The sequence below is a fragment of the Ornithodoros turicata genome, chromosome 10 (genome assembly GCF_037126465.1).
Source record: "Ornithodoros turicata isolate Travis chromosome 10, ASM3712646v1, whole genome shotgun sequence".
NCBI lineage: Eukaryota > Metazoa > Arthropoda > Arachnida > Ixodida > Argasidae > Ornithodoros > Ornithodoros turicata.
The window spans coordinates 25126701-25145573 of NC_088210.1; the positions used below are offsets into that span (position 1 = coordinate 25126701).

The window sequence follows — 18873 nt, forward strand, 5'->3', positions numbered from 1 at the left end:
GGTGGCATTGCATTGTGAGAATCCCCATTCATGAGAGGGAGGAAAATCTAACCATTCAGGTTGTCACACAGTACTGTTCTTATCTCAAGATTTTGTATATTTTTGCCTGCACTGCCACAGATAAAAACAAACTACACATACACGAGCACACACACACACACAAAGAAAAAGGTGGCGCCCATATTTGCTGATTTTGTGGCGTTTTTGGCCTTTCTGGCCGGTAATATGGGGGGGGGGGGGGGGGTGCAGAGAATGTCCCTGATCACAGGGATGCAACAGATGAGTGAAACAGTTTTAGACACTGTCTATGTGAGTGAGTGGATTTATTGCGCAGTATAACAGAGCTTCATTCACGCATACAGCACTTGTAGGGTTGAGTCGTTATCTCAAGATTTTGTATGCCTGTAGATTCTTGCTTGCACTGCCACGGATAAAAACAAACTAAACACACACAGAAAGAAGAAAGGCAGGAACCTGAAAAGTCAACCTCTGACAAAGCCTTTAATCTGGTGTGTGCAGTAAAACCTTGATAATACAAACCCAACTTACACAATTTCTCTTCTGGTAAGTTTCTGTTCATTTTTTTATGTCCTTTAATGCCCTGGTCTGTTGTAGCACTTTCCTAAACCATACAATTAGTTTCTGCATCTCCCCAGAAGTCATATCACTTAGGTTATAAAGGAAGATCCTATTACCAGATCTAGCTTGCAGGCTTCAGAAAGAGGAGGGAAATGCCATATGAAACTAACATACATACTGCAAAACGAACTTTTATTCGCGATGTATGAATTTTTGCGAATCGCATTTGGGAAGTTATTTGCGAGTATTTAATTCCGCGATCCCAGGTCTGTTTCCTTCCGCGGGATCAGTGTCAAGCTGTGTTCGCGAGTACAATTTTTCGCGATTTTTTAGCTGCCGCGAAATTAGCGAAACTTAATACATTGCGAATAAAAATACGTTTGCAGTATTCACCTGCACTAAGAAATATGCTCTCACATTGTTCACGTTTGTGTTCTTCTTTGGTTTTTTGTTTTTTTAGCGCCATTAAATATGTCTCTCGAAGGTAAGTTTCCCATGAAACTAAGGGCCACCTGAAGGATCTGTTTAACCATTTCTATTCATCCTCAAGAACACACATATTTTCCCTGCAATTTAGTGAGTGTCACAAATGAAAAATGTGTATACAATGCCAACAATCCTGTTCTGCGCTTTGGAGTCGAGCACAAACACCTCGAAATAATTTAAAAAGTCTCTCCGTAGGATGATGACGGATGGCACCAATGACAAGAGGTTAAAAGGCAACGCCCAACGACTGATTCTCACAGGTCTAAAGCAGTGACTGCTGTGTTAGACAAAGAAACAGCATCACAACTGTGCTGTCCCACAACTTTCATGTAGACTAACAAGGATGCTCCAGATGACTAGCACCGACCGCAGAACTTGCGCAAACACTCGTACGATCCTCTTGAGCCTATTTCATGCACTCTGGCCAATACTGAATGTAATAGCGCTTGGTGGTGCCCTCAAAGAGTCTGTCGAGCCAATTTGGCAGGCCATCTAAAAGATGTTCCTCAAATAGAACACTGCCGTAAACATCCGCCGCGCATGCGTCTTCCTGCTTTTTAAGAAGGTGTCCAGACTCCACATCACTGGCGTCCGAGCCGCTGCTGGAATCGTCGAACCCCATGAAGTCTCCTCCGGATTCCTTTTTCTGGAACAGGAGAAAGAACAGTTCTGTAAAATCGTATCTAAGGCATTCCACACTTTCCTAAGAGGAGATGCACCACATCAACCAATCAGAACACAGGACGTTTGCGGATTAATTTTGTTGCAGCGTGGGGAAGCGCGGTAAATTTGAAACATCCTTCCACTTCTAACCCACAGGTTAGCAATTTCAAGCCGTAGCAAAAGTCTGCCAGGTTTCACAGCTGTACTGATCCACCGAGGGAATATCGAGCAGCGCCATTTCCATAGTACCACACACAATCGCAAGGTCAGAGTGGTGTTCCCAAAACCCGTACACGAAGTGTGCCACAGCTTCTCACAAATGGAACCCGCTCTCGGGCCAGGGTTCCGAAATGTCACTGATTTCTAATACATTTGGAATGTGATGCGATATCTGGGAATTTCTTGATGTAGCTGTGTGATTGATTGATTGATTGGATTTATTTATTTATTTATTCATTCGTGCCTACGAACAGCCAAAAGGGAATAAAGGGAAGGGAGAGAGTCGTGCAGATTATGCTTTTTAAACGGCACTGCCACTCAATACATATGCTTGTTGAAGCTAAAGGAACTGCATATCTGGATATTGTGAGCTACGTTCATCCGTGGAGCATGACAATTGGAAACTGTTCGCCAAGCAAATAAGTCAGACAGACCTTCTTTTGGACTGGCTCCATATGCTTGGCATGGTACATGCAAAAATATTTGCGATGACCATTCAGGGACAGCACCGTGCCGATGCAGTTTTTAGGGTTGATATTGAGAGGCCGTCGCTCTCCAAGTGCCTGTGTCAATATCTTCCGGTACCACTCTAGGTTCTTCTCAAGCATGAGCATTGCAAACATCAGGGTTTTGTTCCTGAAAACATTGTCCACAGGTGGGTGTAGAAACATAACATGCCTAAAGCAGTACAGCTTCATCATATGTACACTGCGGTGTTCCAGGAGTCATATATTCACATGAGCGACACATGCAAAACGTCGTAGCTTTCTGCTCTCACATGAGTGCGAGCGCTCAACATCATGTCTTTCATGTTCCTGTAGCCATGGGGAGTATCCTGCGGCTCAGCCACAAGCTATTCCGTAGCAGACGACAGGGCCAATGGTGTCGTCTGCTATGTGCGCAGAATGCCACTCCAGATACTCCAGCATTGTCCGAATGCTCAACGTAAGATGCTGCTGAACTTCATGTGAGCAGCTTTTAGCTTTTTTCTTTTTTTTTTCCAGCTAGAATATCCAGTGCGGACGTCGCTTGTGTGAGTATACAGAAAGAGAAGCTGTACAGTCGACAGACATAAATATAGAAAACTGATAAAAAGAATGGGCTGCATCTTTGGGTATTGCAGCAAGTGTGTCTAAATGCAGTAGTTTTATAGGACCCTCACTAGCAGTAAATTTTTGAAATGCCATTAAATTTTTATTGTAAGCCTTTTAATGTTTTGTGAAGTCTTTTCTTTGTGTGGGTATTGTTACTGTGATGGTTACAGAATTACGGTGTATCACAGACACAGTCTGGCGATCATGTGGTGTGAATAAGCCACAGACTGGCTGATACTATAGTTGGCCCCATAAAGCTTTACAGTATCAGTGATAGCCCTATAAAGCTATCGCTTTTTCTAAAAGATTCATTCCTCACTTGCGATATGGAAACACAGCACGAAAAAATTGCGGCAGCAGCTTTGGTTTCGACTCCTGATCTGCCAGCAGCACTACGGTGCGACATCCCGGTTTCAGAAGCCTTACAAGTCCATTGTATGTCTCCCCTCGCAGCTCGTGAATGTTGAGCTTGCACTCGGGTCTTCAAGAAAGGACAAGGTTGGATTATACTTTTGGATTTGGCATGGGCTTACAACAGCTTACTTTGGCTTAGCTGCTGATGGTGGAACCTTCCCCTCACGTCTGTACCTCTCCTGGATACTCTTTTCCTCCATTTGTCTGAAAGAGAGAACAGTAAGAGCCACATAGGTGCTGATATGTCGCTGACAGGACTGCGCGAATAGCCAGATTTTTCTAATCTCAAAGCGAGTAACTGCACATTTGATTCAATTTCTGAATCATCGATTTATATTCAAATGCTGCATTCAAATTCCAAGTTCAAGTGATCTTTCCTACAACCAAACATATTGCGATAGTTCCAATGCTTCACTCCTAAGTCCAGAAATGCTAGAAGACAGGGTCTAAAACAAAGTTGGTGCTGCTTCAAACGCAGATCTGTATAGCTCTATTACACATGTGCAAAAATATCTAGTGGCCGACTTCAAACAAGCGAAAGCAACGTGAAACCGATGAAGACATCGTGTTTCTGCACTGATCATCCGTACATATGCTGTATGGGTGTTTGGTTCAGTTACATACCTATTCGCATTGTATTCACTTAGGTTACATAGCTTTGTAGTTCTACTAAGCACCACACAGGAAACACGTGAAAATACACTGCATGTTTTTAGCACTTTTAGTCCTCAATGGAATACCAACAGGACCAGCTTGATGTTTTGAGTACATATAATTACTTGTTTCACACTTGCTTCGGCTTTAGAATTACTAGTCACACAGGCCTAGTCACCGAGAATAATAATTTAGTTGTAAAGATACTCACACAAGGTAGGACATGAAGTAGCCCACAAGAATAATGAAGCCAAAGGACAGGCCTACCGAGAGGACGGGTAGGACTTCGTAGCGAGTGACATGATCTCGCAATACATCCCCCATAAGAACAAGACGACGCACAATGCGAGCCAGCAACCCTCGTGCATGCTCATCAGTCAGGGAATTGAGTCGTGCATCATATGGTAGAGCGTCTGAAGTGTGGAGAAGACGAGAGAGGGCGTTCTCTAGTTCTTGCTTCGTTTCATTCAGCTGGAGGGCAGAACAAAGGGTAAGTATGAGACACGCATGTTCCTCTTACATCACTGCCAATGATAAACTTCCCAGTGGATTTGTTGTACATTCTGTATAGAGTCTCGCGTGTAAAGTCCTTTCACCTGACGCTTCCCTGCCTGAAGTGAAGCCTGCTTTACGAAATTGCCACTGCTGCAGGACCAACACAGACAGATTGTATTTTAGCTTAAGATAACGTTAGCACAACTTCATTGTGCATACTTCGCTAGAGGAAAGGGCGGCGTCCCTCCCGTGTGCAGCTTAGTATTGCCAGTGGAGGATTTCTTTAAAAAGTTAAGACTCTTAAATAATGCCTACAGCCTGGGAACAAAAAGGGTGTCTCAAAGATGTCCCTTACGTTCAAAATTTCAGCAGCGTAACTTCTCCAGGTGAGACGTACACACTCCAGCAAAGAAGCTAAAACACGTTAACGACAAAGCTGAGGCAGGACGCCAATTTGTTTCACAAGTGACCTATGGATGTTCAGAAACATTACACTAAATTACACTAACATTACACTAAAGCCATGGGCTAGAAATTGCAAACTTTCAGCGCAAAAAGCATGCACTGTAAACTTTGCATGACTCTTCGATATTCAATTTGACTTCAAATACTCGGATTCGCACACCCCTACAAAAAGTCACTTAGTGTACCGTAAAAAAGCACACATTCAGCTCACTTTCTCTGTATTGTCTTGCCATGGTGAAGATATCCACTGGTACTGAACCATGTTCTGGTTGCGACGCCACAGTATAACGAGATGAGAGGTAGGGTCCTTGGGGGACTCTTCACCCAAGCTTAAGGTATTCACAAAATCCTTCTGGTTCTCTTCGTATATAAATACAAACCTGAAAAAAGCACATGCAAAAAATTGTGCATTATGACATTGTGCAAAAAAAAAAAAAAAAGGTCACTATCTGCCACGGCCTACTAGATTATAACGACCCCTATGAGGACCCCGTCCGCAAGATCCGCTAGGGACGCTACTCATCGGCCCGCGAGATCTACATCGTGATTGGACAACAGAAATTTGAATCTTGAACGCGCAGAAGCGGACATACGACTACCGTAGCAGACGACAGCAACGGTTCCTACGAAAATGCGTAGAATGATGATGATAATCAACTTTGGAATGAAACATCTTCCGTGGAATATCCACCGCGTGTACAGAAATACTGAGGTAAGCTGAAGTACAAAGTATTGTAGAAGCTGAGGAAGGAATAACCGGGCCGATGAGTAGCGCCACCGCCAGCTTCCAAATGCGGCGCTGGGAAGGGGTCCGTATGGCATGGTCATTATAATCTACAGGTTTTCCTGCCGATTTTAATCCAAGTGCCATCGAAATTAATCCATGTGCCATGCAAACTTTATGGGACACGGATTAATTTAGCTGGCACTTGGATTAAAATTGCCGGGAAAACCTGTAGTAGGTCGTGCTATCTGCACAAGTTACGTATCGTACCGCACACGTTCCGTCGGGAAGCCTTTCTCCCTGACATATTCACGAAGGCGGGCTCTGTGAGGATCGTAAGACGGAGAATTTTGTGTGACCATGACCACGCAAAGCCTCCGTCGTGTTCGCAAAGGCTCTGGTGGACACAACTCGTCGAACAGCAACTGCGATGATAACCGTGGAAGTATCAGGAACTGGTTTGCACTAAGTACATCTCTTAAGGCTTGCGGGTCCAACTCAGCCATGCTGAGCAGGGCAGCAGGCGACGACAAGTGCTCGTTGAAGATGAGAAGGGATTCTTGACGGTCCCCGACGCCAGCGTAACGCCGCCTTAATGAAGCTGCCTCCGGACGTCCCAAGTGTATGTAGCCAAAGCTGACCCGCTCTCTAAATTGGAAAGAGGCCAGAAGGTAACGTAGGCGGACAGATGCTGATGGACTGAACACGACAGCCCGCACTCGATTGTCTGACCTGCATAAAAGAGACGAATTATGGGTGGGACAGCAAAAAATCTAGCATTGATGTTAGGTTTTGACAGTAAAGATTTTACTAGACTATGCTCAGAGACAACATAAGAGCTTGTACCAAGACACACTTTGAGAGTCCAGCATACAAGAAGATGACGTGTGTCTTGCAGAGGGGAAACCTGATTCAGGTATTTTGTTAACGCAAATATTTTGAAATTGTACGGCAGTCATCGCAAAAATATTTTACATGTTCGCTTTAAAGGCATGCAAGCGTGCTTTAAGTACACCGTCTCCTAGGAGTGTTTTCACAACATGATCAACAGTCAAGCAACAGTTTGAAGCATGCAAGTGCGCTATATTGTGACTGAGAGCTGTCATGTGTTGCCTAAGCCAATCACAGATCTCTTTAGAGTTGACTCATCCCAAAGTATAACCATTTTCTTATTCCTCTATTGAAACAGAGTCAAACAGCAGTACTTACCAACCAGACAAGAACGAATCCAGGGACTCTTCGTTGGTCAAGGTGGTGACAGTGTCTCTGGGAAACAGACGACGACAGAAGTCGACAATGTTGACCAGGCTGAGCTGCTCGTGACGGTAGTGAATGACTCTTCCGTCCACTACAGCCACCAGATATGGCAGGCTGCTCACTCCAATCTTCTGAACAAGGGAAGGCTCGTGCTGTGCATGGATGGTCGCAAAGCCAACACCTACCGAGGCAAAACGTAAAAAAATTCAGAGGAACACGCACACACACTTGACACGGACTTTCTCACATTTCTGACACATTCTCACACAAGTTTACGAGAGTCCTTGGTTTATTACTGAGAAATCTACATGTGCGCTAAAAGGCAATGCTAACGCAACCGCTTTCATGACAAATAAATTACGCATACAACTTGGGACAAAAGTTCACGGAACACCGGAGTGTCACATTTCTGCATTGGAGCGAACCGCAGGTAGCCAGCAGGGGTGGAAACACATATTGAGATATGAATGGAATAACCGGCCACCCGTTTCTTATTCGATCTCATCGTAATATCTATCAGGTTGCCGCTCCGACGACGAAGTATGCCACTGCTGTGTTCCGTAAAAGTTGCCCCCAAGCCGTACTACATCCTACTTCAGTAAACATTTTACTAAAGTATATTTACCTAGTGGCTCCAATTCTTGTACTATTCTCTGCCATACAGGTTCAACGTGCAAGCAGGGAAAACAGAGATCTCCATAGAAAAGCACAAGGTATGGTCGATAATTGCTGTCCGGAATCACCTTATTTTCATACGCCCTGCAAGGAGGACACCATGGTTCAAAAAGCCTCGAAGAAACATATGCAGTACTTACTTTAGTGATATCGTTGCTTTATGAAACACGGATCCCTGGTTAAAGTTAAACTTAAACTTGAAGTTGCCTTTTGTGAACATTGACTCGAAAGGATCGAAATCAAAACGATTAAACTGGGAGTAGTCAGGCTGCCTCCTGAAGTTTGGAGAATCTTCTGTGTGGCCATATTTATCAAAATTTTCTTTTCGTTCAGGGTCTGTAAGCAACTGCAAGAACCATATACATTGAGAAAAAATAAGATTAAAACCACATGCTAACACATTAGTGTACAAACAGAATGGCTGCTCATACTTCGTATGCTTTCGTGACCTCTATGAACTTCTCAGATGCTGCTGGGTCTTTATTCTTGTCAGGATGCCTGAAATAAAATACATACTACATTACTGCTTGCTTTTTGCAATGTCAGCAAAAGAATTAGCTGGGTTCAGTGGTCTCTAAAAAAATACTTCAATCGTTCGACTAGTAAATATTTCCTACATTTTATGTCTGTCGCTGTTAATTCAAATAAAGACGCGCCCATATACTAATACCGAGTGTAGCTTCAGCAATAATTTATTTGCAAAAGAATGCCCATTCATGTTCATAGCTCCGTCACCTAGAACTCGACCCTGTGCTTCTTCATACAGTGCTGGTATCCCTGCCACTCAAGCGTGTACGAGTTTGGACGAAGCACAAATGTATACAGAAGTTCGTGTATCGGTGCAACATAACATGTTTGAACATTAGGTGTCGTAAAGACGCGCTAATTCATGCATTGAGATTCTGCTAGTCGACCTACCATTCCCTCGCTAGCTGCTTGTACGCTCTCTTGATCTCAGAAACACCAGCGGTTCTTGGAACGCCTAATGTCTTATACGGGTCCACCAACGAGGATATTGCATTTACAATAGAAAGAAGTACCAGAGATTTGTAAAAATGTATCATAACGAAGGACCTCCTCGAAGCCACTAGAGCATCATCGACGGGTCGCGCGCCATCTATACGCATGTCAATGCGGGTATCCAAAAGAAGAACCGAAAGAGCCAATCAGCGAAACGCTATGAGGAATCGAAACGAAACGACGAAACCACGTGACCGAAACATGTAAACAGATATCGTGGAAGACACTGCATCACTGCATGATCGCACGTGTATTTATTTAGTTTACCTGTGTTTCACGCCGGCATCTTTCCCGGTGTACCTTTGATACCGTTATTCTGGTGCAGTGGGGCCTTATAAATTGTGCAGGCAGCACAAACCACTGCTCATTGATGGAGTTATTCAAACCAATCTGCATTAATATGATTCATGAACAGTCGGTTTCGCATGTAAGCGCTATTCGAAAAGTAGTAAACGCTACGCCGGCTGAAACGATTCAGGATTTGCAAGAGTACATAATTGTGCCATTGTGCCTGGTTTTCAAAAAAGGAGAAAGGTGTGGGAAAATCGTCTTGGGAGCCACATATAGAAATTGAGTGTTCAAAGCACTGTTTTTTTTTTTCCCTTTCAGATCTGAGGCGCTCCTAATTGAAACCCTTGAATGCCTGAGTGATGTCTTCAAAAAATCTGAAATCAGGAGCTGGAATGTTTTTTCCGACCTCTTTCTTCGGATGCTTGCCACAGTTAGCACAGTCACAGACAAATTAGAAGGTATTCCACAAACCATTAATGTATGCACCTCATACGACCCTACGAAGCAGAGCAAGCCAGGTGATTGAAACTATTGTATCTCCTTTTAGTGGCATCCATAAGTGAAGAGGTCAAGCTGTCGTTCATCAGTAGTCTGAACACCCTCATGAAAAGTGCATCGAAGAGGTTAGTCCACAACGGTCTAAGAAAGCAGGACCACAGCTGAGTGACAGGGACAGTCATGCAGCACTACTCAGTTGGAACCGATGGGATGCAGTTGTTAAAACTGCAACCCTTCGAAGTTTCGACAAGTTCCTGACATTTCATGGCCACGTATTTGTTGGCTTTCTTTTTGTACCTTGTTACTACATTGTGCATGGAGGAACAAGAAACTGACAAAAAATAAAAATAAAAAATAAGTGGGGGCACATTCAAAATGACTTTGACCAGGCACACCAGACAGTTACACAGGACACCATTGTGCATTCTTTTTCCTTTATTAATTGCCATGGGTAGAGTTCACAATGTGCTGCTGTAACACTATTTGATAGGTCTGATCCACGAAGATGAAGACGTGGTCCTTGTCTCGTCGTGACTTTCAGATGTGAATACTCTGCACTTTTACCATGGTTGTTTTTGTCCACATAGGTTCATAGTTGTGATTAATTACTGCTCCTTTACTGCACATAAGGATATGTTGCTTTCGAACAGATGAACAAGTACCATACTGTTGAAAAGAAATGATACTGCTCATGCATGTTAATATGGCACTAGCGCAGACGAAGAGCAAATTTTATTTCAACATACTTGCTGCGCACTAGCTAGCACTTATAAGCGATTAGACTATAATATTACACATATGTTGAAAATTGTCAAAGATTCTCTTGACTGTGTCCTAACGTTTTTCAGCATCAGGAAACAAATGCTGAGCACAGATTTCCGATTATGCTTGAGCCATGCTGTCACTGTCTTGTTAGCACTCGCACAAGAAAGGAGTCGGGTACTACAGATTACGGCTATGCAGTGTTTGCTCACAATGGTCTACAACGAAGACCGAGGTACCACCGTGGGAAGCCCATACTTCTGAACTATCTTATCAGACAAACATTTTCTTCCTGCAGATGACCCACAAAAAGAAGATCTGGATTTTCATGTAGGAAATGCCATTGCAGGATTTTTTCCTGGAATTTCAATTGCACTTACGCGAGTCATTCTCGGCAGCATTAATCGTAGTCAGGTGAGGCATGTGATTATACTGGTGCTGCATACGATGTTCAGGTGCAGTAAAAGTTTCAAGTCTAGGACAACCCTTTCAAATGTCTAGACAAACTACGGAATGTCTGTTTCAGATTACATGCTGTCGGAACCTGATGCTGTGTTTGATGGCAGTAAAATCGTATATGCTCAACTCTATACATATGCGTCTTTTTAGGAAGTCCTTTCTACTGCTTTGAACTTGTGGACGCACGTTATCATAGCGGTGTTAAGTGATGCGAGTCTGGAATGCTGCAAAAAGTTGACGGGAACAGAAATACCAGGTACGTCTTTTGTGATGTACAACATACCACTTTTTTTGAAGGAACCATGAAAAGATCCTCGCAAACTCTTTAATACGTTCCTGGGCACCAATACATTCACCATGAAGTATGAAGTGAACATTAGTTAGAATAATCAAGATAATAATTTATAACCATGGCCAGAAGTGGCGACTGCTGCAACACGTCCACTCCCGACATGGCAAAGAAACTTGAAGTGATGTCAGAAGCAGACGACCTTCCCCACTGGCGGACTGGCTTGTAAGGGCAGCCACACGCCGCAACTTTTGTGTGCCGGTTGTGCCCTTGTGGAATGCAATATGAAAAAAATTTGCTAGAATCTAAATATCTAATTTTTCTAAAATCTTCAATTCTCTTGTGGTTCCTTTAACGTATGTTGAAATATGGCACATAATTATGATATCCAGAATGAAGAAATTGATGCATTCTGCGAATTCTCAGTGATGGGAGAATATGGTCGTCGTTGTTTGCTAGAGTTGCCTCCACTACGCCTCTGAAAAATACCTCGTGCCACGTGGTACTTCTTGTACTTTGCAGGCTGTCTTTCGCAACTGTAGAAAAAGCCACACTTACCGTGTATTCACACGATTGACATCCCCAGGGAATGTTCTGGTGGAAGAAAAATCAAAAATTGCTCACGGGGCGGACGTTCCACTGCAACTTACGTTGAGCATTCACACGGAGCCAGAATATCGGGAGTGGCGTACCGCACACGTAGCAGACGACACCATCGGCACTGCCGTCTGCTACGAAATACCTTGTAGTTGAGTCGCATGATATTCGCCATGGTTTAGAAGAGCATGCCATGGTGCCATGGTGCCATGGTGCCATGGTTTAGAAGAGCACAAAAAGACATGGTGTTTTGTGCTCGTGCTTGCACGGCCGCAGAAATATATAACGTTTTGTGCATCTTCCGCTGGAGTGTTGTAGGGTATATCGCTCGTGTGAATACATGGAAAGTTCACAAAACCCTACAAACTAGGACACACGACCGCTAACTGCATTTGGTTGGTTTCATTCACATAGAGCGCTCCGTCTTCAGTAACATCTCGATGCATGTAGTTGGGGTTGTTGTTGGGGCACCCTGTGCATATACACATACTTGTACATGTTTGCATTTGTCGTTTCTTTAGATGCACATTCCAAGGTTCCTCAAATCCATAGGAATTACGAGTGGGCTAGTTCTACAGGAGAAAAGCTTCTTATCCTCATAAGACGAGTGCAGTCTTCACTGGTAGACACCCAGCCGTTGGTGAAAGTAAAGTCTGTTGAATGGGCACAAGAGATCCTTCTGAACTGCGGCAAGTAAGTTTGAGCGAGTCAACTTTCCAGTGCAAACAAGGGGCGTCGGAATGTGGGGGCGACTTCCTCCGCCTTGATCTCAGCCTGTGGGGACCCCCCGCCCTTCCCTGAGCGTTTGTGCCAGGAAGGAAGGGGTGGCGTCGTGCCCCAGCTGCCCCCTAGGGCACACTAAAAAAACTCACCGCATATGGGTGCAAGCATGCACTTTTGCAAGTAGAACAAGACTTTAGCACAGGTTTACTTATATGTGGCAGCAGATTTGTTGGGAAATCCATCCCATTTAGTTGAGTTTACTGAAAATAAGTATGGCATTTCTCGTATGAACATGCTGTTTTGTTTTCTTTCTTTTTTTCAACAGATCTCTTCATCTCCTCATTCCACCACTCCTTGATGTGATCCTAGTGTCCAGTGCGGATGACGATGAATTAGTCGCTACAGCAGGACGCTCTGCTTTGACCAAGATCTCGCCACATTTTTCTCGAGATAGCTGTTCTCTGGCAGAGACTTTAGAAGGAGAATTTTGTAAATTGCTTGTCAGATTTCCATCTGCTGTGAATGCCGGAAGTGAGTGCTTATTTTGTTACTATGGATAGCCTTCTAACTAACAAACCTATTGCTAACAAACAAACAAGTTGATGCATGTGATATGATAGCTGTAATGAAATATTACGTGATACAGAGCTTTCTTTTCCTGCCAGCTGACAGTGAATTGCGTGCTCTCGTGAAACTGGTATCGGGATACCTTATGATGCTGCGTGAGTAAAAGAAGGTTTAATAATGTTAATTTTAATTTAATTTAATTTTTAATTTTAATAAATTCATAATGAGTTGTTCCTGTAACTATAATGACGCAAATAAACCGCTCTTTTCTCAGGTGGAAACATCAACAGGATACTGATGTCGCCATTGGCCTGTCAAAGGCTCATGAATGCACTGTTTCACCTTACCGAGTTCGAAACTGCAGCTATCACCATACTTGCCCAAGGAACCGTGTGTGCAGGTTGGGATCTTGAATCTGTTCTGATGATTTAAAGTTACGTTAGTTAAACGACTTCGTTAGAAAATACATTTAGGATGTTGTCTTATTCTGTGTTTCAGACACAATCACAAGCACAGAAGCATTGCCACAAGGTTACTACAGACAGTTCAAGCATTTTACAGACCCCACTATTTTCGAAGAGTTGAAGAAAGTATGTCGATACCTAGGACAGTATGGTGAGACTGTGTTTTGCCCACTATGACTATGCATTTCCTTTTCAAGTTCTTCCAGTATATTTCTGGGGAAATGTGAGGAGTGAAGGGGCATGGGTGAGATTAACCACTCAAAGGCACTTTTAATTCCTCATTTATTGTTGACAGTTTTCTGCACCACCGGGGTGGGGCATGCACCGCTCCTTGCTTGTACCCGTGTAATTTTCATTGTTCAGGAAAACTGTGCATTTCTTTCTATGAACCTGTAAGGTCCTGCAGCACAGAATATAGCCACATTTCAGAAAGCTCAACCCCCCCCCCACAGTCTAAAAGTATACAGTCATGGCATCACTATATAGCCCATCTGAGTATCAATAGCTTGCAATGTGCTCCATATGGCAGAGTGCATGCTGTGGTGAACAAAAAGGAAGTAATAGTCGCACAGCAGAATGGTTGATCTGTTTATACAGGTTGCACTGTCATGCAGCGCTGTGCACATGTAATGCAATGTGCTGTGGAAATTATATTGTCAGAAACTCTCCTCTGAGTACTCATGTTGCATGCTTCTGCGTTATAGCTGGAGCCTGAAGTTTTAGGGTTTAACCCGATTCTTTCCCGAATTTGCACCCCGAATTGAAGGTTGCCTCTTTAGGGTGAAACTCGATTTTTACCCGGCAAATTGCCCTCACTGAGACATCTGTACGAATGCACACTAACTTGTTCAGCAGCAAATGTCGTTACATCACCATTTGTACCAAACCAGTACAGCTAGTTTGAGTAACTGAGCCCGATTTCTCCCTGATTTAGCGTACTGGAAGTTTTTCACCTGAATTTGCATGGATTTAGAGCACATGTTTATTTACCCGATTTTTGCCCCCCAAATTTAGATAAAAATATAATTCCCCAAAACTTAGTTATAGCTATCAGTACAAGTTTTGTTCATCAGCTTGTTTCTGCCAGGTAACACTCTGTTGCTACTGGACCTACTGCACCAAAAGATGCAGGAATCTGGAGTTCACAGGAAGCAAGCTATTTTACTTCTGAATCTGATCCTGTTGGCCTCCACAAATGCAGAAAAGAATTACGAAGAATCATCAAGTAGCAGCAAGACAGATATTCATAATCACATCAGGTGAGAATATAAATATACCTAGGTTTTACGAGTGCAATTGCTCATCATCATGTAAGCTGCTACCGATTCTTGTCATTCTTACGACTTATATAACTTTTCATCTACAGGTCTCTCCTGGATTGTTACCTTTCACAAGAATTTTGGGAGGTTCCCCTGGAGGTTTCGATGGGTCACCATGATTGTGATGGCACAGACGATAATGCACATTTGCTGCACATCTCATCTGAGCAGTTTTCCATTGAATGCATAAACTCAAACATTTTACAGATCTGCTTGCTTCTTGAAGGGGTATCAGTGTTCGCTTCAGTAAGTTCTTGTTGCTTATATAGCCGTACAAGAACCAATGCAGCACATACTGTCAATACTACAAAAGAACTTAAGCAAAATTTAAAACTGTTCATGAGGTAGAAAGTTCATTTGATAGGGATACGTCAATTCAAAGGTGTTAAAATGTAGATAATGTAGTACTATGAAGATTTTCTTGATGGAGACGTATTGTTTGCCATATTTAATGCAACAGAACATACAAAAAGAGAAGGAATGACAGCACTGTTAGAGATACTAGTCTACAACTCCATTCCTTGCTGGACCTCAGAGAGGGTGCAACAACCCTCTCCCCATGATGCAATACCCATGATGCAACTTCAAATGAAACGAAAGGCACTGTTGTAAAGGTAATTGGACAACCATCGAAAATTTAGTAAACGACAAGGCTGCTGCTTCTTTGCTGCAAATAATGCTGCTCCTAATACTACTATAATATTGATACTACTAATAATGAAATATTTGATGTTGGCTTCTTTTCTCGATTTTATCCGGGATGTTATGCAAGGAGAGCATATCCACAATTTTTGTCCTCAAATGCCTTTTCTGTGTCACTTTGATCACTACTGCCGTTATTGCCTACAAGTCCCTAAGGGTTACTATTTTTTTACAGGTTTTAAAGCAGATGTTTCGACCACTGCTCCAGGTAACGCTCTGCCCTCTGCTGGAAAGAGCAGACAGTCATATTCACCTTGTGTCGCACACGGCATGCATGGCACTTCTCCGGGTGTCAGCCTCGTGCGACTATCTGTGAGAAACTTACCGTTTCATTTTATAGCTCATCAATTTGGCCTCTTTGTGTACACAGCATGGTACTCAGCATAAATACATTTGCAGGTCTATCCCAGGCATGATTCAAGACAACGTTGATTACATAACAAACGCACTAGTCTTCAAACTCAGGCACTTCAAATCAAATCCCAATGTCTCTCACGTTGTGCAAGCCCTCGTGAAACATGCATCAAAGGATGCAATGGGGTTGATAGCAGATGTTGCTAATGAGGTACTGTGTTGCGTCCATCTGTCATGCACAGATACGTCTAGTGTACAGATCCATCCATGATTCTATAGTGCCATGTGACAGTGCCACCTTGTTGTTGTGCCATTAAACAGCAAATTAGTCAATCAACCAATCGGTGCCACCACCACACGATCGACAGAATTGTGTAGCCAGCACAGTAGTAATTGTGTTCCTTGTGAGTTTCGTTATATCTAGGTTCGACTGTATAATGGCAAAACAATTCGGAAAAACTATTTCACAAAACATTAAAAGGTTTTTCGATGAATTTAATAGTATGCAGCTCAACAATTTCACCAAAAACTCATCATCAATGATGGCCTTATAAAGCTGCCACATTTTGACACGATGCTCAAAGATGTAGGCAATTTTTATTTTTGCCTTAATCAGCTGATGCCTCAAAGGATGTTGCTGTAATTCTTATGATGCTCCATCTGCAGGTGCTCAATGCCCTTGACTTCTGCTATGGCAAACATGCTCTCATATTGCTCAGAGTATTAGGCAGTACAGTGTTTGCAATATCAAGCTGGTTTCCAGCTACTACAAAGCAGGTATATTCATATCAAAATGCACTGAGTACATTTGTAACTGCATGCACTTTTCTATTAGGCAGCAACAACAGAAGAAAAGAAAGTGGTGTCATTTACTCAATTTGTTGAGGAGTTTCATCGGCACAAGGTAGCATCTCGAAGCATTGATGACTGCCATGAAGAGGAAAACATTAATTTAAATTTGGATGAGCCACGGGACGTCGAGCAAGCTGGTTGCGCGGAGGAAGAACAAAAGCCCGAGCTGCCGTGTCATGTGAAACTATTGATTCAGGTGCTACAAACATCATCAAAAGGTATATTGCATATGATATGTTGTGTAAAACGTTTTTTGTCACGCAGATCATGAAGAGGTGTATTCATCTACAGTCGAGTGCGGACCTCTGGCTACATACAACTGTTTATGAAATTATAAAATGTGGCATTCCACTCCTTTCAGATTACGAAGGCAAGTACATGGCACTCTCTTGGTGCAAATTTTTCTGTTTTCAATCTAATTTGTTTTGCAGACGAATTGTTGCCCATCGTTCATCAGCTGTGGAGTCCTCTGATCCACAGGTTCTCCGAGGATAACCTGCATTTATCATTTAAGGTAACTCGCCTGGCAAATACACGTCTACATACATACGTATACCAAAGCCACTGTGTTGTATAGTGCCTAATTTTTTATACTAATCAGTATTAATCATACCCATCTTGGAATATGCAACAATAATTTGTGGTAAAAGACAATCCCCACATTTTGTCTAATGTTTTGCATCTATTTTGTTTCTGACTGTAAAGCCAAGTTTTTTGACCCACTTATGATTCGGCCCAGTGCAGATCATTTAGGACTGCCCACAGGTACACATACTTATTTTGCATTTCATCTTCATAATACCTATTATATTATACCATAACAGTATGCAGGTTATGTGTCGTGCTTCTTCATGTACTGCCTCACTATGTGCACCAAATGGTGGAAGCGCATTTGCTTCCACCATTTGGTGCAGCACATAGTAAGGCAGATGTGACCTTTTGGAAGGCTAAAACCAAAATGACACACAACACAAATGCACGGTAGCCTAATTAGAGATGTAGATGGGCTCCTCAGTATTGCTTCGGATTTGCTATTTCTACTTTTCGTTTCTACAGTAGAGATGCAATCTTAGTCCCAAAAGGCAGCATTGTTTTATATCAGCATGTGATTTGTGCTGAATCCTTCATTAAAAGTATACCCCAGTATTTTACCTCAAATCCTCGGTAAAATAAAACCCGAAGCAGTTTTGCCCTTAAAGTGTGGTTCCCGTGTGATTAGCATGCCAGCAATATTTCCCATTTAAAGGCTTTTGAAGCACTTCTGTCCCTTGTTGAAGCCAGTGGAAGTTTCATCAAACAAAGGACATTCAGGGACGTGTGGCCTAGGCTGGCACGATACCTAAGAAAGCAGCATGGCGTCAGGTATGAAAAGCAAAACTGAAAAACGCAGTTTTCAAACTTTCCACATGACCACTTCCTTTCTTTTCCAGTAATGGTAAGGGGAAACAGTATACCATTACTGTTGCATATAAGTACCAGCTGATACTGCTTCAACAGTTGGGACATCTTTTCTATAAAGTAAGTTAGCTTTTTTTTTTTTTTTTCTATATTTTCAGGTAATAAAAGTGCGCATATCTTTGTTTTCTGTCTCAGCTTCAAATATCCGAAGTGGATGTGGTAGATGTAGCCACTGTTGTTGTTTGCTACATGGAGTCCTCTCAGCCAGAAGAACTGCAGAAGGTGATAGTCAGTGATATGGTCCTCAGCAGCTGATAACAGTTCTCTGCAATCTCTCTCCTACAGGCATCTCTGAATTGCATGATACAGCTTTCACACTGCAGCCCAGAAGGTGTGTGGTACATCCTAATGAGGTCCTTCTATCAGTGCTCATCAGCCTGGTCGCCTGCGCCATCTCTCGTGAAAGTGTCGTTCCTACCAACGCTCGAGTGCTCAAATACGAATGCACGCTCACTCCTGAACCATATACAACAGCTAAATTTGAAAAATTCCAAGCATAAAGCTGTGTACTGCGGCTGAAACAGGAAAGGTTTCGCAGTGGACAGACTCGTGTTGCACGAAAGCTCAGGAGAAAAATGTAGTGACGTGACTGTGTTAATAAATGGAAATCAAACTGCAAAAGTAAACATCAAAATTGTTGCCTTTTCACTTGTGCTGGCTTCTAGAGTAGGAGTTTAAATGCAGTGTGCTACAGATTAGTTCCAACTTGGGAGGGCCACTGAGTGTTGTCTGTTTGAGGTTGTCCTTGTACAAGAGGCACATAATTTTTGTTGTGAAATACTACTGTGTGTGA

The 18873-nt window shown here is 42.8% G+C and overlaps 2 protein-coding genes across 2 annotated transcripts; one reads left to right on the forward strand and one right to left on the reverse strand.

Annotated features, from left to right (window-relative positions):
- Positions 1–306: 306 nt before the first annotated feature.
- Positions 307–8844, reverse strand: LOC135371201 (dnaJ homolog subfamily C member 16-like). The gene is made up of 12 exons (XM_064605260.1): positions 8644–8844; positions 8157–8223; positions 7866–8071; positions 7676–7809; positions 7003–7231; positions 6064–6525; positions 5281–5449; positions 4321–4580; positions 3585–3659; positions 3361–3522; positions 2382–2583; positions 307–1711 (listed from the first exon to the last, which is right to left on the reverse strand). The coding sequence occupies exons 1-12, from the start codon at positions 8787–8789 to the stop codon at positions 1472–1474; spliced, it is 2352 nt and encodes a 783-aa protein (XP_064461330.1). The 5' UTR covers positions 8790–8844; the 3' UTR covers positions 307–1471.
- Positions 8845–8942: 98 nt separating this feature from the next.
- Positions 8943–18706, forward strand: LOC135371198 (TELO2-interacting protein 1 homolog). The gene is made up of 23 exons (XM_064605257.1): positions 8943–9279; positions 9355–9494; positions 9584–9659; positions 10383–10531; positions 10595–10710; positions 10906–11011; positions 12163–12334; positions 12690–12895; positions 13030–13086; positions 13206–13331; positions 13430–13546; positions 14483–14654; positions 14762–14960; positions 15592–15728; positions 15816–15981; positions 16437–16547; positions 16606–16818; positions 16887–16992; positions 17054–17136; positions 17869–17984; positions 18053–18140; positions 18216–18302; positions 18366–18706. The coding sequence occupies exons 1-23, from the start codon at positions 9116–9118 to the stop codon at positions 18597–18599; spliced, it is 3141 nt and encodes a 1046-aa protein (XP_064461327.1). The 5' UTR covers positions 8943–9115; the 3' UTR covers positions 18600–18706.
- The last annotated feature ends 167 nt before the right edge of the window (positions 18707–18873 follow it).